Genomic DNA, 17,650 nt, shown 5'->3' with positions numbered 1-17,650 from the left:
TACATGACCAAATAAACTGTAAAGGCAAAAGAATTAGACTGGCATCAGTCTTCTCAAAATCACATACACACACACACACACACACACACACACATATGTATATGGCAAGGCAACAATGGAACAGAATTTTCAGAAAACTGAACAAGTGTGAATCAAGGGTTTTATATTCAGCTAAGCTATCCTTCAAGTATCAGTACTATAGAAAAACATCTTTAAATATAAGAAATTAGATAATTGTGTACCCATGAGCCACTAATGAGGAATCTAGTAATGAATGAGCTTCATTCAAGCAAGAGATGACTTGAGAAAACTTCAGCCAATAAACAAATTAAAATGATGCTGAGCATTTATCATATTTATTAAATACGAAGAAGCTTTATGACAAATGAGTAATAGGGATGACAATGCAAAACCAATATATAAACATTTTATGTTGTGACCAGGTAGAAATAAGATAACTAAAAAATGGAACATAAAGAAGAAAGTAGAATAAGCTCATTCATTGCTGTATGCTATATAGGCAATAGGTGTGAATTAAGGGTTTTAAAAACCTGATAAATCAGAAAGTAAACATTTAATTACAATGAGGATAAAGTATAAGTAAAATGGTAACCACTAGAACAAAAATTCAAACCTTCCTAAATATCAACAAAGTTTTTAATGAAATAGCAAATAATGTACATTACATGGAGAAATAAACAGAGCAAATGTAATAATTATAAAATTTTGTGAAAGACTTGAGACCAAACATTCAGTCATATTAATAAATATAAATGGGTTTGACACATCTATTAAAGGAAAAGTGCTTCCAATCTGGCTCTCAAAGCAAGAACCAACAGTATGACACATATAAGAAAGTTATTTAAGAAGGCTAAAAATAATGGGATGGACAATGGAATGTTAGGTAAATGAAAACAGTAAGAAAGTAAGGGTACCAGGCAAAGTATAATCCAGGCCAAAAAAGGAAAATTGTGACAAAGAAAGCTCTCTTTTAATGCTAAGAGCCACAATTCAAAATAAAGATAATAGTTAACTTGTGCCAAATAACACTGTAACCAGAATATGCAGGAAGACAAAGATAGAATTGCACTAATAGTAGAAGACGTTAACAAAACAAAGTACAAGACAAAATAAGTGTACAAAAAATGACTATGTATATAGAAGACCTAAACATAACATAGACTTTATGACTATAAATCAAACTTGACATGCTGATAGTAGACTGTATACCATCTAAAGTACATATAAACTATTCATAAAAAGTAATAATATATGAGGCCACAAAGTTCCATAAAGCAGAAATATTAACAAAAAATATCTGATCACAATGTAGTACTAGAAATTACTAACAAATTCAAAAAGCAAAAATGATCTTCTACTGAAATTAATAAACCTTATTTTAAAGAATCCTTGGGTCAAATGAGAAATACGAACTGAAAGTAAAATTTTCTAATAATGAAAACACTTTATATCAGAATCTATGACATGTAGTTAAAAGAGTAAGCAGAAAAATATTGATCAATAAAAGAATTAAGAATAAATGAATTAAATTCAAAAATTAAGGAAAACTTCAATGAGTTTACTAAGTTTTCAGAATTGTCACTAATACCCCAAATTATGAAAAGAAACAAACTCAGTCATATCTTTTCTCTCTTATTTGCCTCCCTCTTTTCATTGAGAAAATATTGGAAAAGGCTGGAGAGAAATGGGCTAACTTATGAAAACGTGGACAATGGAGATGACTTTTTGAAGTGAATGCTCCAGTATTAAACACTGAGTTGGGAAATAATTTAAAACCCACATATCTTTCCCAATGGGAATGGAAAGATTTCTACTAGGCAATATGAACTATGATACACAATATTTACTATCTCACAGAGAGACTTACAGAGCTCAGCAATTCTAACAAAACATCTTAATCACACCTCCACTCTCCACCCTTCCCCACAATCCCCTCAGGCTACGAAAAAGTAGATAGAATAGGAACTATCCAGGTCTCAAACTACAGTGCTGACTGGAAAACAAATTGGTTCAAGTTAAAAAGTATGAGGAAAGCCAAGCAATTTTATTGCTGATAGAATGTACAACACAGATCTCCAAGCATGAACAAGATGAAAAGAAACATTCTGGCAACTCTGTAAACACACCATAGCAAAAAAAAAAAGAAAAAAGGAGTAAAGAATAAATGTATAAATGAATTGAAACAATGCATGCAAACTACAAAAAGCATGATTAGAAGAAAACTCACACAAAAGAAATTTCCGTAAAGTGCTTCTTGAGCAACTTGATGAAAATCTAAATGCAATAGACAAAAGCTCAAAAACAAGATGATTTAAAAAATAGAACTAGGAAGACTGCTTAGCTATAAAAAATGAGAAACCAAAAAAAAAAAAAAACATTGCTACAGAATCAATAAATAAATTAGGAACAACAGGTACACAGGACAGACAAGGCTAAAAAAATCAAACTGACTTTATTTCCATTTACTAAGGTGACACCAAATATGAATTTGGATCAACTAAAAGGAATGCAGAGTACTGGAAATTGCAATACTTGTGTATGTATAAGAGAATTTTTTTCCTCATTAAAAAGTTGCTTTAAAATAGAGTCAGGTGTTTAAAGCAAAAATAACAATGTATTCTGTAGATTCTAATAGACACAGAAATAAAATGTAGAAAAACAAAGGGCAAGGTGGGAAAAATGAAAGAAGAAAGTTTTAAGGTTCTTAAAATGTGAAATGGCATATTTTTGGTGGACAAACTCTTAGGGTGGCCTCCATTATGTGCCAATCCTGGTGTTCACAACCTTGTGATTGCATCCCCTTGAGTGTGGGGATCCAGGACCTGTGACATGCCTCTACCAACAGTATATGGCAACAGATGTGATTTTGTGTATTATGTAAGAGTTCAGCTGCCATCTTTCTGGAATCTCCCTCTCTGTCGCTGGTTGTGAGGAAGCAATAGGCCATGTTAGAGAACCACATGTGGTAAGAAATTGCTGATGCCTAGAGGAGCAGAGAGCACCTTCTGGCCAACAGCCATTAAACAACTGAAGTTTTCAGTTCTAGCTGCAAGGAACTGAATGCTGCAAAGAACCATGTGAGTATGGAAGTGAATGTTTTCTGAGTTCAGTCTCCAGGTGAAAACTCTGTCCTAGCTGACACCTTGGCCTGGTGAGATCCTAAGCAGAGAGGACCCAGTCAAGCTGTGCCCGAACTCCTGACCCACAGAAGCTGAGATATTAAAGATTTGCTGCTTTAAGCTGCTAAAGTTGTGGTAATTTGCTATATGGCAATAAAAAATGGATATTATTGATATAATGTTTAGGTTTAAATCTATCATCTTGTTATTTGCTTTCTCTTTATCCCATTTATACTTTGTTTCCCTGTTCTTCTTTTTCTGCCTTCATTTAGATTATTTTATGTTTCATTTTACCCTCTTTGTTGGGTTTTTGCTATAAATCTTTGTTTTTTTTTTTTGTGGTATGCGGGCCTCTCACTGTTGCGGCCTCTCCCATTGTGGAGCACAGGCTCCGGACGTGCAGACTCCGCGGCCATGGCTCACGGGCTCAGCCGCTCCGTGGCACGTGGGACCTTTCCAGACCAGGGCATGAACCCGTGTCCCCTGCATCGGCAGGCGGACTCTCAACCACTGCGACACCAGGGAAGCCCTATTTGCTCGTTTTTTTATCTTAGGATCTGCTTTAGAGTTAATTACATATCTTTATCACAGCCTACATTCAAGTTATGTTATACTGCTTCAAATATAGTACAATATCCTGTACTTTCACTTCTCCCCTTCCCACCCTTGTGCTATTATTGTCATTTATTTTGCTTTTACATATGTTATAAACCTCATATGGGTTTTGTTTATAGAAGTAAAATATCTTTTAAAGAAATCTAGAGAATAAGAAAAAAATCTTATATATTTATTCATGTAGCTGCTTTCTTTGCATGCCTTGTAATTTTTGACTGGATGCCAGACACTTTGAATTTTTTATTGTGACTACTGGATATATTTTTATTCCTATACATACTTTTAAGCTCTGTTCCGAGATGCAGTTACTTGGAAACAGTTTGAGCCTTTTGCCTCTTGCTTTTAAGATGTCTGTCAAGACTAGATCAGTGCTAAGTGTTGGAATAATTATTCTACACTGCAATTACCATTGCAATTACTCTACCCAATTCCTAGTCAATCTTGAAATTTTCCATTCTAGCTATCAAGAAAGGTTCCCTCTAATCATCTCGGGTAGATCAATCTTTTCCTGGCCTTGGGTAGTTTCCTCACATGCATACAATTAGTCACTGTACAGATACTAGAAGGGGACCCTCTGAAGATCTCTAGAATTCTCTGTGTAGCAATCTCTTCTCTAGTAACCAGTCCTGTTGTCTTAGTCTCCCCAGACTCATAGCTCTACTTCCTCAACTCAGTTAGTTCAACTGGCTCTGCCTGGATTCTCCCAACTTGTACCACAAGGTGGAAACTCTCACAGCAATAAGATAAGGTAATACAGGGTTTATCTCACTTTCCCCCCATCTCTTAGGGCTCATTATCATTATACCTTCTTGCCTGATATCCCATGTCTTAAAAAACATCCTTTCATATATGTTGTCTATTTTTCAGTTGTTTTGGACAGGAAGATAATGTGGTTACTTTGTCTTAGCTGGAAGTGTAAGTCTTGAGTTATTTCTTATGAAAAACAAAGGCTGACTGAGGGTTGAACCAAGAGTGCAAAGGGCAGAGCAAAGAGCCCAATGGAGTCATTCTCAAGAAGCAGGACTGGGGCCCTAATCAAGCAACTGGCAACATATGCTTGACTTAATTTTAGAATTACTAGTGAACAGTGACTAAAATGTGCATCGTTTTCCATCTTTTTCAATGAATGTTTCTACTGCAGTAACTATATACTTCTCTTACTACTGTATGTTTGAGAGTGTGTATGTGTATGTGTGTGTGTGTGTGTGTGTGTGTGTGTGTGTGTGTAAGAGGTACAGATAATTTGTCTAAGTTCACAGGTCTTCAGATTGAAGCACCTGAGTAACCTCATCTCCGTCTGGGCCTGATTTAGATGGGATCCTGAATTTTGAGCCTAAGCCTAATGCCCTACTGGAATGGGACTTTCCTGGGTGGATTTGAATATGCTTTTCACATAGGAGGAGTATAAGTTTGTGGCCAGAGGGTGGACTGTGGTAGATTAAAGATGACCACAAATTATTTGACACTACTCCCACTGAGAGCTAGGGTTATGACCCCTCTTCTTGAATGTAGGTGGGCTCTGTGACAACTTTATCATAAAAAGAACACAGCAAAAGTTAAACTGTACCAGACTCTAGAAGATTAGCACCTTCCACCTCTTATCTCTTGGAACTGTCTTTTGGAATGCTTGCTCTGGAGGAATCCAGAAGCCATATAGCAGGTCCAACTACCCTGAAATTGCCATAGGAGAAAAGAGTATTATAAGCCCGTCCCCAGCTGTTCCATTCATTCCACTATAGGCACCACACATGTGAGTAAAGGAACCATTTCCACGATTCCAGCTTCAACATACACTGTATGAAAAACAGAGTATCCAGACATATGACCCCAGTCATCTCCAGACATTTGAGCCATCCCAGCTGAGGCCCCGGACATCTTGAAGCAGAGGCAAATCATCCAGCTGAGCCCTGACCAAACGTCTCACCTATAAAACCATGAGATATAATGAAATGGTTATTATAAATAACTAGAACAGGAGGAAAATCAGGAGTTCAGTTTATATATGCTTACTACCGATACAGTTACAGAACAGATGTCAAGTTGGTATTTGGATATGTGATTCTGGAATTCAGTGAAGATGTCCAAAGTGAATAAAAATTTGGAAAACAACCTCCTTGTTCTGTTCTATTTTCCTTTTTCCATAGTACTTATCACCTCTGACATTTCCTAGACAATTTATTTATTGTCTAATGTGTACTATCTGTCTTCTCTGATACAATGTAAACTCCTCAAATACAGGGATTTTTGTTTTCTTCACTAATGTAACCCCTGCACACAGACCAGTGACTGGCATATAGAAGACACTCAAATATTTGCTGAGTAAATGAACCAACTTAAAAATAGTATTTAAGACCATTTTATTGAGAAAATGACCTTGGGAGAGAGTGAATACAGTAGTTATGGTTTGAGAATAGGCATTTCAACACTTAGAAGTTGACAAGAGGAGAAACCAGCAAAGGAGATTGAGAGGATGCAGCCAGTAAGGAAAGAGGATAAATAAGAGACAGTGTTCTAGAAGCAAAGTAAAAATAGTGTTTCAAAAAGGGGAAGTGATCAAGTACGCCAATGAAGCTGATAGAGTAAGATGAGCACTGAGAATAAATTATTTGATTTGGTAATGTGGAAGGAACTGAGGACCTTACCATAAACAAAACTAAAACTAGTAGAATAGTGAGGATGAAGTCTAACTACTGAGAACAGGAAGAAGATGGAAGGAAAGGAAACAGATTTTTTTTTAATGAATTTTGCTCAACTGGAGAAGAGAAATGGCTAGGGGTGGCAGTATGATGCCAGGGCTTGTTGTTGATATATTATAAAAGGTTTTGTATGCTAATTGAAATAATCTTATAGAGAGGAAAAAAATCTAATAATTCAGAGGGTAGAGGCATTTGAGTAGGTGAAAAAGGATGAAATCTAGTAGTACATAAATGAGTTGACTAGCTCTAGGTAAGGACAACAAAATAATTTACCTACAGTTATCAAGAGGAGAAGCGGAGTACCTGGGTACAGATGCAGGTATATTAATTAGATGTGGTAGAAACTCCCTTCTATTTAGTTCTATTTTCTCAGTAAAACAGGAAGCAAGATTCATCAGCTAATAATGAAGACAGAGGAGGTGTAAATAGTCCTTTAGCACTGGACTTGAACATACTTGGCACATATCTTGCATTAGAACTTATTGTGCTGTAATTATTTTTGAACATATCTCTTGCACCACTAAACTATGAAATAATTTTAAGGTATAGGAAGTATTTTTTATTTTTGTACTACCAGTATGCAACAAAATGCCCTGCAAACAAATGTTTGTTAACTCACTGATTGAATAAATGAATGTTAAAGATTCCTCTGAGACTTTGCAGCAAGGCCAAAAGAGTCTGAAAACAGCAAAAAAATAAAATACTATCAAGTATCAATGTGATAACTTAAATCCAATTTGCAAATATTGAGAATCTGAAACCATTAAACTTCCAACTTTTATTAAAATTTTAAAACTTCAGATAGAACATAAACATTTCTCTTTTTTCAAGATACTAAAGAAATGAGATTTCAATATTAAAAATAACTACGTCGAGTTAGGAGTTACTCTAGAGTACATGTCACATTGATTCTAAATATTAAACATTTCATGACAAAACGTCAAGGTTCCGCTCCAAAAAAATCAACATCTTTGAAGAAGGGTTACTACAAAAATATCTTCCATATAAAAAATAAAGTAGGAACACTCTTAGAGACCATGGCCATATTTTATACGTATAGGGTTTTTCTCTTCACACCAAGTGTAAGAATAAAGGAAAATGAAGAACCTTAGATCAAATGGGACAACAGAATGTGTTCCTGACACTAAAAATACTCACATTACTTAAGATTTTGTAATAATCAATACAACCCCAAAATGATGATTTGGCTAAAAATTTTAACTTTCATACAAACCCCAAACAACTGTAAACTGTAATTTCTGGAACAATTACTTTTAAAATCACCAAAATTCAAAGACACTATTTAAAAATACAGAAATAAAAACAAATCATGAACATGTTATATACCTTATTTAATTCTTAATTACTTTTGGGACATTCTTTATTCCTTTAATAAAAAGAATAGTAGTAATATATATGCTATTGGTAGAAAATTAAGAGCTTCTATAAAATGCTGTGAAAAGAAATTTCAATTATTACTAAATATGCCAACTCTTAGTTTAAAAAATGCAAAAGAAGCTAGTCAGCAGACTCAAACTTGAAGCAGACCCGCTTCCCTCTGAAGCAATGATTTGCTATACTTCCTAGATAATCCTTCAAAAAAGTCTTTCTATATGTTAATATAAATAGTTCAGAATACCAAGACAGAGGTACAGAACAGGACATGAACAGGTCACATGACATAACTGGTCTTGCTCCACAGTTACTACAATGAAGTCCACAGGAGCAGGTGGGGAAGGAAACCGACACAATCCAATGATGCAGTTGTCATAAACCCAGATCATGATTCTCTTCCTATTACCTGATGATCAGTTGTTTAGTTAGATGCAATGGAAATAAAACTGAAAGAAATATGAAGAGGAAATAAAAAATGAAAGGTATGTCTCAACATTTTTTATTTTTGGTGAAGTCAAATGGTTTCCACCACTGAGCAAACTGCAGTACTTTCTTCCTCTGATCCTCAAAGCTTTCTCGGATCCCTTTCCTCCAAAGTCTTGGTTCTACATCCAGCATCCCACCAATGATTTCCTTTCAAAGAATGAGAAAAATACAAACACGTGCATGTATAAATACTAAAAACAGGAATGAAACTATTTCTATTTATTCTGTTACTAAATATAACATTAAGCAGTTTCTCCGTGAGGATGATCAAATTTTACATAGGTATTAGTTTCAAGTTAAAAATAAAGATTCTTTTCATTTAGTTCTAACTATGCAAACCTTGTGATTCTAGGGGTCCTAGCTGTGTCTCCTGTCAAACAATTTGTCTATTTTGTTGCTTGTTAACACATCTATCAGACAGCAGCAAAGAGGAGGAAGAGAAAATGGAATTTAACTAATTTGGTCCTTATTAGCTGCTCTGGTAAAAGTTTGAAGAAAAAGTTGATCAACATGTAGCAATTATTAACTTGGTTGTTCAACTACAGTTGAATCTCAGGCTAATGTTCTCCTTACTACCCAGTATAGTTAAAAGCCAGTTTCTTCTACTATTAGCTGTAGATATTTTTTCAGGAAACAAAATCATATTTTAGTACTAATCTAAGCAAACCAAGAATTAGAAATTATAAATCACCTTCATTTAAAAAGTCACATTCCCAAGCCCTGAAAGGAATGGATTTCTGTCTGCTTATTATTCTAGATCATTTCCTTCATGATCCTCTTCCTGTGCTATCAGCTACAGAAATTAATCAAATTTATGATAGTGAGTATCCATGTACAGAAAGATATGGGGGAGATTTATAATGCTTCGAGGAAGGGAAGTACGGTAATACAGGAAAATCTTGGGCTAAGGGTTGAGTTCTGCATATTCAGTCTAGGTCTGCAGGATTGTGTGGTAAGACCTTGGACCTAATCACTCTAAGACATAGGTTCTTCATCTTAACAAATATACTAAAGGGACATACTATGTACAAGCAAGTGCCAAATATTGTAGGGGATACAGAGATAACTAAAATACATTTCTCTGTCTTCAGAAAGCTCATAACAGAATGTGGAGCTGTGGTGGGAGTTATAAAGCAGAATAAGGCAAATGTCAAAGCAGACTACATGGAAACTCAAAAAGAAAGAAGATTCTAATTGTTGGAAAAATCAGGAAAAGCTTCATGGAAAAGGAAACCTCTTTTCAGTGGGAAAGGGAAATAAAGGGGTTAAGAGAGACATAGTTTAAAAAAAGGGCACATTTAGATTTAATGCAAGAGTTTCTTGGCACCAGCCAATCACTAGCAATGTAGTTTAAGAAAGCCTAGCTTATAAATTGATCTAAAACTGTCTATAAAGCATCAAGTTTTGTCTCATGTGTACCATATAAGGACTGATTCTTTTTCTGTTACTGAAGCAGATGTTAATGGAAAGAGACCAACCCTTCTTGCTCTCTAAACAACTGCAGGCTGAAGGGAGTTTTGGTCTCATAGGCTGTTTCTTGGAAAGAAGATTTTGGGGAAAACGGATCAATGATGTAATGCTAACTAAAGAAGCTTTCCTTTTAACATTAAAACGGTATCATAAAAATCATAGCACATGCATAATATTGGGGGGGGCGATCTCCCAATTAAATTTATGCAAGTTAAAAAATTGATATTTTACTTCATTTTCACTAGAATTAAGTTTCCTTTTTTTGAAAGAAATAAATGCAGGGTCATAAAGCTTTGAGTTATAAAGCTCTATTGAATAACAACAGAATTTTTCAGAGCAATGAAAACAAATTTCTAATTAACTCTGGGAAAAGATATTCTGAAAAATTCTCAGACAAGTTTCTGTAACATATCTCAACAGTTCATAGATGAATGTGATTTTAGGCCTCTAGTTAACCTTTAAGGATAACAGCATAAACATTTTTGAGTCCAAACCTCTTACATGTCACTATTCTTTGCAGAAAATGATCTTACACAGGAGATGAAAGTGGGGAGAAAGAACAGGAAACCATGGACAGAGTTCATCTAGGCTCCTCTAATTTAGAGAGAAAGGCCTGAGTTATAGTAGATTGAAAGGTCACTTCTAGAGCTGTTATTGCCCAGACTTCTTTTGATTGCTTCAATAGCTACACTAATTTCATTCTAGTCCCTGATACTAACTTACATACTTCCCAGATACTCAGTAGACCTTAAATTTAAGGACTATAACCCTAGAAGGCAATCTGTAGTAACAGAAAAAATCCACTAGCAAAAAATGAAAGATCTACACTCTAGTATCTGTCCAGAAACTATCTGTGTGAAATGAGTGACACATTCTTGGACTATATCGTTCTTAATTATAAATGAAGATGTGAGATCATTTGTTCTCTAGTTCAACCATGAGCTTATGCACCCCTTGTTTCTGTCACTTATTAGCACATGACCATGGGGAAGTTATATAGCCTCTCTGTAGCTCAGTTTCATCATCTATAAAATGAAAGTATAAAAATATCTATATAATAGAGTTATTGTGAGCATTAACTGAGTGCTCAGAACAGTAACAGGCTCATTGTAAACCCTCAATGAGTGGGTTATCATCATTATCAATTATCATCAATCACTCTCAGCACAAGCCTGGCTGACTCCACAGGAAAAACATTATAGTCACCATTGACACTGTCAACAAATGTTTGGTTACAAAGTAATATTCCTGTTATAATAAATATTCTGGGATATATTTATTAACAGTTTCTGGGTACTCCCTCTAAAACTTGGGTGGAACAGTAATAACCAACTTCACTATATATTGTGCCCAAAGTTTTGATTTCCCTTCAAAAGAAAAGTGTTACAAAATTGCTAAACTCTGGTTTACTAAATTTGTGAGCATACCTTTCCAAAGTAATGAGGGAATTTGTGTTGATCTTCAATGACATGGGCAAACCCTCCCTGGAGGCCAAAATTCACAGAGAAGTAAGGTAAGCCTCTGGGTACCTAAATAAATAGATAAATCACACATGAATACAGCATGAAATCAGAAAGTTATGCTTAATCCCTCTTCCTAATTAAGCATCACTCAAGACAAACGTATACACTGAATTTCCAGTTCTATAGGTATTTAAACAATAACCTAACTTCTTAAATAAAACATTTCATTTGGTAGCCTTTCAGCTAGATAGTGCTTTATAATATCCAGCAATTATAATCAGAACCAATTATTTTTCTGTCTTATGGGGAAACAGGAAAGAAAAGGCATTTTAAAAATATATAACAACCGAGTAATTTTCCTTAGATTATGCAAATAGAGATTAAGGATATGCTTTTTTATATTTTCCTCACAATGCAGAGGTATAACATTCCTGAGATTATACTACTATTTACTGATCAAAGATAAATTAAACATGAACAATCATAGTTTTTTATTAACTGGTGAGGTGGGTATAGAAATTTTTAGTTTACCAACCTTGTTTCAAAATATTTCCACGATGAACTACTATCTTTCCCTCTCTTTTATCCCTCCCTCTTTCTATACACACTCACGCACAGACACACAAACACACACACACGTGTGCATGTGTGAAGTATTTTAAACACTATCTTGATTGGAAAAGGCCATAATATCTAGCTTTAAAAGTTAAGTAGATCTTGTGTCCTTGCAAGTTTTTCCTTCAAGCCCTTATTCTGTCACTAGAAAGTATTCACACTGGTCAATTTAAAGTAATATCTCTCTCCTCTAATACCCTTATACAGTCAGCATTTACTAATTTTGGCAGTGAATTACATATTTCTACTTAACTATATATATTTTGTATTGTGTCCTCAGGAAGGCATGACTTGGAAAGAGATAGTATGGTATAGTGGAAGAAGAGTGGTCATCTTGAAATAGTATAAAGCAATTAAAATTGGGGATTATAAAGAGTTGTTCAGGTTATAGGAAAAGCATAATTAAAAAATAATCAGTTTACAAAATAGTACAATACGTAAAATGCAGAGAAATGGGTTACTAGTTTGTGCTTTTAAAAAATATTTTCACATTTTAAAATAAAATGTGAAAACATGTATGACACAGACAATTAGGAAAAAAATAAAGAGAAAGACATGGCTCTAATCACAGCTCTGATACTTATAACTACGTAACTTCAGGCAAGTTATTTAACATCTGTGAGTCTCATGAGAAATATGAAGAGCTCAGAAGTTTGCTGTGAAGATCAAATAGAAAAATGTATATAAATGCTTGGCACAGAGAATATTATTCAAATATGACTTTCATTTCCATCTATTAATAGCACTTTGTGCAAATCTGATAGTCAAAGAAAAAGAAATGGAAGGCTCCGTTAAAATACATATATATATATATGTATATATTTTTAACATCTTTATTGGAGTATAATTGCTTTACAATAGTGTGTTAGTTTCTGCTTTATAACAAAATGAATCAGCTATACATATACATATATCCCCATATCTCTTCCCTCTTGCGTCTCCCTCCCTCCCACCCTCCTTACACCACCCCTCTAGGTGGTCACAAAGCACCGAGCTGATCTCCCTGTGCTATGCAGCTGCTTCCCACGAGCTATCAGTTTTACATTTGGTAGTGTATATGTGTTCATGCCACTCTCTCTCTTTGTCCCAGTTTACCCTTCCCTCTCCCTGTGTCCTCAAGTCCATTCTCTAGTAGGTCTGTGTCTTTATTCCCAATGCTGCACCTAGGTTCTTCATGATCATTTTATTTTTATATTCCATACATATGTGTTAGCATACGGTATTTGTCTTTCTTTTTCTGACTTTCTTCACTCTGTATGACAGACTCAAGGTCCATCCACCTCACTACAAATAACTCAATTTCGTTTCGTTTTATGGCTGAGTAATATTCCATTGTATATATGTGCCAATTCTTCTTCTTTATCCATTCATCTGTTGATGGACACTTAGGTTGCTTCCATGTCCTGGTTACTGTAAATAGAGTTGCAATGAACATTGTGGTACATGAATCTTTTTGAATTATGGTTTCCTCAGGGTATATACCAAGAAGTGGGATTGCTGGGTGGTATGGTATTTCTATTTTTAGTTTTTTAAGGAACCACCATACTGTTCTCCATAGTGGCTGTATCAATTTACATTCCCACCAACAGTGCAAGAGGGTTCCCTTTTCTCCACACCCTCTCCAGCATTTACTGTTTGTAGATTTTTTGATGTAAGTCAGGGAGCCTGATTCCTCCAGCTCCTTTTTTCGTTCTCAAGATTGCTTTGGCTATTTGGGGTCTTTTGTATTTCCATACAAATTGTGAAATTTTTTGTTCTAGTTCTGTGAAAAATGCCTTTGGTAGTTTGATAGGGATTGCACTGAATCTGCAGACTGCTTTGGGTACTAGAGTCATTTTCATAATGTTGATTTTCCAATCCAAGAACATGGTATATCTCTCCATCTGTTTGTATCACCTTTAATTTCTTTCATCAGTTTCATAGTTTTTTACATACAGGTCTTTTGTCTCCTTAGGTTTATTCCTAGGTGTTTTATTCTTTTTGTTGCAGTGGTAAATGGGAGTGTTTCCTTAATTTCTCTTTCAGATTTTTCATCATTAGTGTATAGGAATGCAAGGGATTTCTGTGCATTAATTTTGTAGCCTGCTACTTTGCCAAATTCATTGATTAGCTCTAGTAGTTTTCTGGTAGCATCTTTAGGATTCTCTACGTATAGTATCATGTCATCTGCAAACAGTGACAGCTTAACTTCTTCTTTTCTGATTTGGATTTCTTTTTCTTCTCTGATTGCTGTGGCTAAAACTTCCAAAACGATGATATATAATAGTGGTGAGAGTGAGCAACCTTGTCTTGTTCCTGATCTTAGTGGAAATGGTTTCAGTTTTTCACCATTGAGGATGATGTTGGCTGTGGGTTTGTCATATATGGCCTTTATTATCATTAAAATATTTTTGCTATCTGAAGTAGATCAACGTGTGAGACAGGAATTTGAATGCCTAAAATCATGTTGTAGACTACATCAATTAAAGAGCAGTACTTCGAGGAAGAGATAACTTCAGAAAGCAATTTATGATGACAGTGCCCATGCTTTTTGTTTGTATTACACTGTGTTTGGCAGAAAAAATGGCTTCCTAAATATGTCAATTCTCCTATCCCATATTTGCCATGAATATGTTACGTTATATGGCAAAAAGGACTTTGCAGATACAATTAAGTTAGGGATCTTGAAATGGGGAGATTATCCTGGGTTATATAGCATATGATAGGAGGATCAGAGTCAGAGAAATAGTGGAAGATGCTATACTGGTTGACTTTGAACACAAAGGAAAGAACCACAAGCCATGGAATGCAGGTGGTTTCTAGAAACTGAAAAAGGCAAGGGAATGGATTCTCCCTGAGAGCCTCCAAAAAAAAAAAAAAAAAAAAAGTAGGCCTGCTAACACCTTGACTTAGCCCAGTAAAACCGAGTTCATATTTGTGACTTCCAGAACTATGAGATAACAAATGTGCTGTTTTTAAAGCACTAAGTTTGTGGTAATTTGTATATATCAATACATACCAAAGCTCAACAACATATGGCATAATTGCCAAGATGGCAAAATGAACACATTATTTCTAAACAAAGAACAGTTGTGTGCCACAAGAACTCTTCTCTCACTGCAGGTAGAAAAGGTACAACCTAATGTCTTGCCTGAAGAGTTGTGAGTCGGTAGGCATTGCAAAGGATCCAGTATAAAAGTATATGTACATTTGGCACTTCCTTTTCCTGCCTTGACCAGCCAGAGGGATAGAAGTTGGAACGTTGGCACCACCCATGAAGAGTACTGACAGAATTACAGCAAAAAATTTTATTGATGATAGGAAAACAGTAGTATTTGAGCTTTCCCCTTTTAATATTCCAGATTTTAATCCTGACTTCGTATAATTATCCTCATATTTGATGGTCTTAGGGTAAACCCAAATTTTCCTTGAGGTGGACTTTGCTTAGCTTTGAAAGTCAAACCCAAGACGTCTTAGATGTTTTTCAACTGCTATAGTTAACACAAAATTACAGTTAAAAATCATATTGAAAAGTAGAGGGGGAGAATTGGGAAGATGGCGGGGGGAATGGGGAAGATGGCGCAACAGTAAGACACGGAGATCACCCTCCTCCCCACAGATACACCAGAAATACATCTACACGTGGAACAACTCCTACAGAACACCTACTGAATGCTGGCAGAAGACCTCAGACTTCCCAAAAGGCAAGAAACTCCCCACGCACCTGGGTAGGGCAAAAGAAAAAAGAATAAACAGAGACAAAAGAATAGGGACGGGACCTGCACCAGTGGGAGGGAGCTGTGAAGGAAGAACAGTTTCCACACACTCGGAAGCTCCTTCGCGGGCGGAGACTGTGGGTGGCGGAGGGGGAAAGCTTCGGAGCGGAAACTCCGGAAGAGAGCACAGCAACAGGGGTACGGAGGGCAAAGCGAAGAGATTCCCGCACAAAGGATCGATGCCAACTGGCACTCACCAGCCCGAGAGGCTTGTCTGCTCACCCGCTGGGGCGGGCACGGCTGGCAGCTGACGCTCGGGCTTCGGTAGGAGCGCAGGGAGAGGACTGGGGTTGGCGGCATGAACACAGCCTGCAGGGCGTTACTGCACCACGGCTAGCCGGGAGGGAGTCCGGGGAAGACTCTGGACCTGCCGTAGAGGCAAGAGACGTTTTCTTGCCTCTTTGTTTCCTGGTGCACGAGGAGAGGGGTTTAAGAGTGCTGCTTAAAGGAGCTCTAGAGACGGGCGCGAGCCGCGGCTAACAGGGCAGACTGCAGAGATGGGCGTGAGACGCTAAGGTGGCTGCTGCCACCAACAAGAAGCCTATGTGCGAGCACAGGTCACTATCCACACCTCCCTTCATGGGAGCCTGTGCAGCCCGCCACTGCCAGGGTCCCGGGATCCAGGGAAAACTTCCCGAGGAGAACGCACGGCGCGCCTCAGGCTGGTGCAACGTCCTGCTGGCCTTTGCGCCGCAGGCTCGCCCCGCATTTGCACCCCTCCCTCCCCCGGCCTGAGAGAACCTGAGTCCCTGAAGCAGCTGCTCCTTTAACCCTGTCCTGCCTGAGCGAAGAACAGACGCGCTCCGGCGACCTACACACAGAGGCAGGGCCAAATCCAAAGCTGAGCCCTGGGAGCTGTGTGAACAAAGAAGAGAAAGGGAAGTCTCTCCCAGCAGCCTCAGAAGCAGCGGATTAAAGCTTCACAATCAATTTGATGTACACTGCATCTGTGGAATACCTGAATAGACAACTAATCATCCCAAATTGAGGAGGTGGACTTTGATAGCAAGATTTATTATTTTTTCCCCTTTTCCTCTTTATGTGTGTATGTTTCTGTGTGAGATTTTGTCTGTATAGCTTTGCTTTCACCATTTGTCCTAGGTTTCTATCCATCCGTTTTTTTATTCAGAGCCGTGTGGATGAAAGGCTCTTGGTGCTGCAGCCAGGAGTCAGTGCTGTGCCTCTGAGGAGGGAGAGCCAACTTCAGGACACTGGTCAACAAGAGACCTCCCAGCTCCACATAATATTAAACGGTGGAAATCTCCCAGAGACCTCCATCTCAACACCAGCACCCAGCTTCACTCAACGACCAGCAAGTTACAGTGAAGGACACCCTATGCCAAACAACTAGCAAGACAGGAACACAACCCCACCCATTAGCAGAGAGGCTGCCTAAAATCATAAGAAGTCCACAGACACACCGAAACACACCACCAGACGTGGACCTGCCCACCAGAAAGACAAGATACAGCCTCATCCACCAGAACACAGACACTAGGCCCCTCCACCAGGAAGCCTACACAACCCACTGAACCAAATTTAGTCACTGGGGACAGACACCAAAAACAACGGGAACTACAAACCTGCAGCCTGCAAAAAGGAGACCCCAAGCACAGTAAGATAAGCAAAATGAGAAGACAGAAAAATACATAGCAGATGAAGGAGCAAGATAAAAACCCACCAGACCTAACAAATAACGAGGAAATAGGTAGTCTACCTGAAAAAGAATTTAGAATAATGATAGCAAAGATGATGCAAAATCTTGGAAATAGAATGGAGAAAAAGCAAGAAATATTTAACAAGGAACTAGAAGAACTAATTGAAACAAGCAATGATGAACAACTCAATAAATGAAATTAAAAATACTCTAGAAGGGATCAAGAGCAGAATGACTGAGGCAGAAGAATGGATAAGTGACCTGGAAGGTAAAATAGTGGAAATAACGACTGCAGAGCAGAATAAAGAAAAAAGAATGAAAAGAACTGAGGACTATCTCAGAGACCTCTGGGACAACA

The 17,650-nt window shown here is 37.1% G+C and overlaps 1 protein-coding gene across 1 annotated transcript in view; it reads right to left on the bottom strand.

Moving 5' to 3' along the window:
* Window positions 1-3,935: 3,935 nt before the first annotated feature.
* CWF19L2 (CWF19 like cell cycle control factor 2) overlaps window positions 3,936-17,650 on the bottom strand; it is a 205,303-nt gene continuing 191,588 nt past the window's right edge. Inside the window, exons 17-18 of the mRNA XM_024768921.1 lie at window positions 11,230-11,331; window positions 3,936-8,479 (exon numbers count right to left, since the gene is read on the bottom strand). Of these exons, the coding sequence (XP_024624689.1) occupies window positions 8,336-8,479; window positions 11,230-11,331 (246 nt within the window). The 3' untranslated portion in view covers window positions 3,936-8,335. The remainder of the gene's footprint in view (window positions 8,480-11,229; window positions 11,332-17,650) is intronic.

The sequence above is a fragment of the Neophocaena asiaeorientalis genome, unplaced genomic scaffold (assembly GCF_003031525.2).
Source record: "Neophocaena asiaeorientalis asiaeorientalis breed wild unplaced genomic scaffold, Neophocaena_asiaeorientalis_V1.1 scaffold151, whole genome shotgun sequence".
NCBI lineage: Eukaryota > Metazoa > Chordata > Mammalia > Artiodactyla > Phocoenidae > Neophocaena > Neophocaena asiaeorientalis.
The sequence above is the reverse complement of the archived record's forward strand: the minus strand, read 5'-3'. Positions and strand labels throughout refer to the sequence as shown.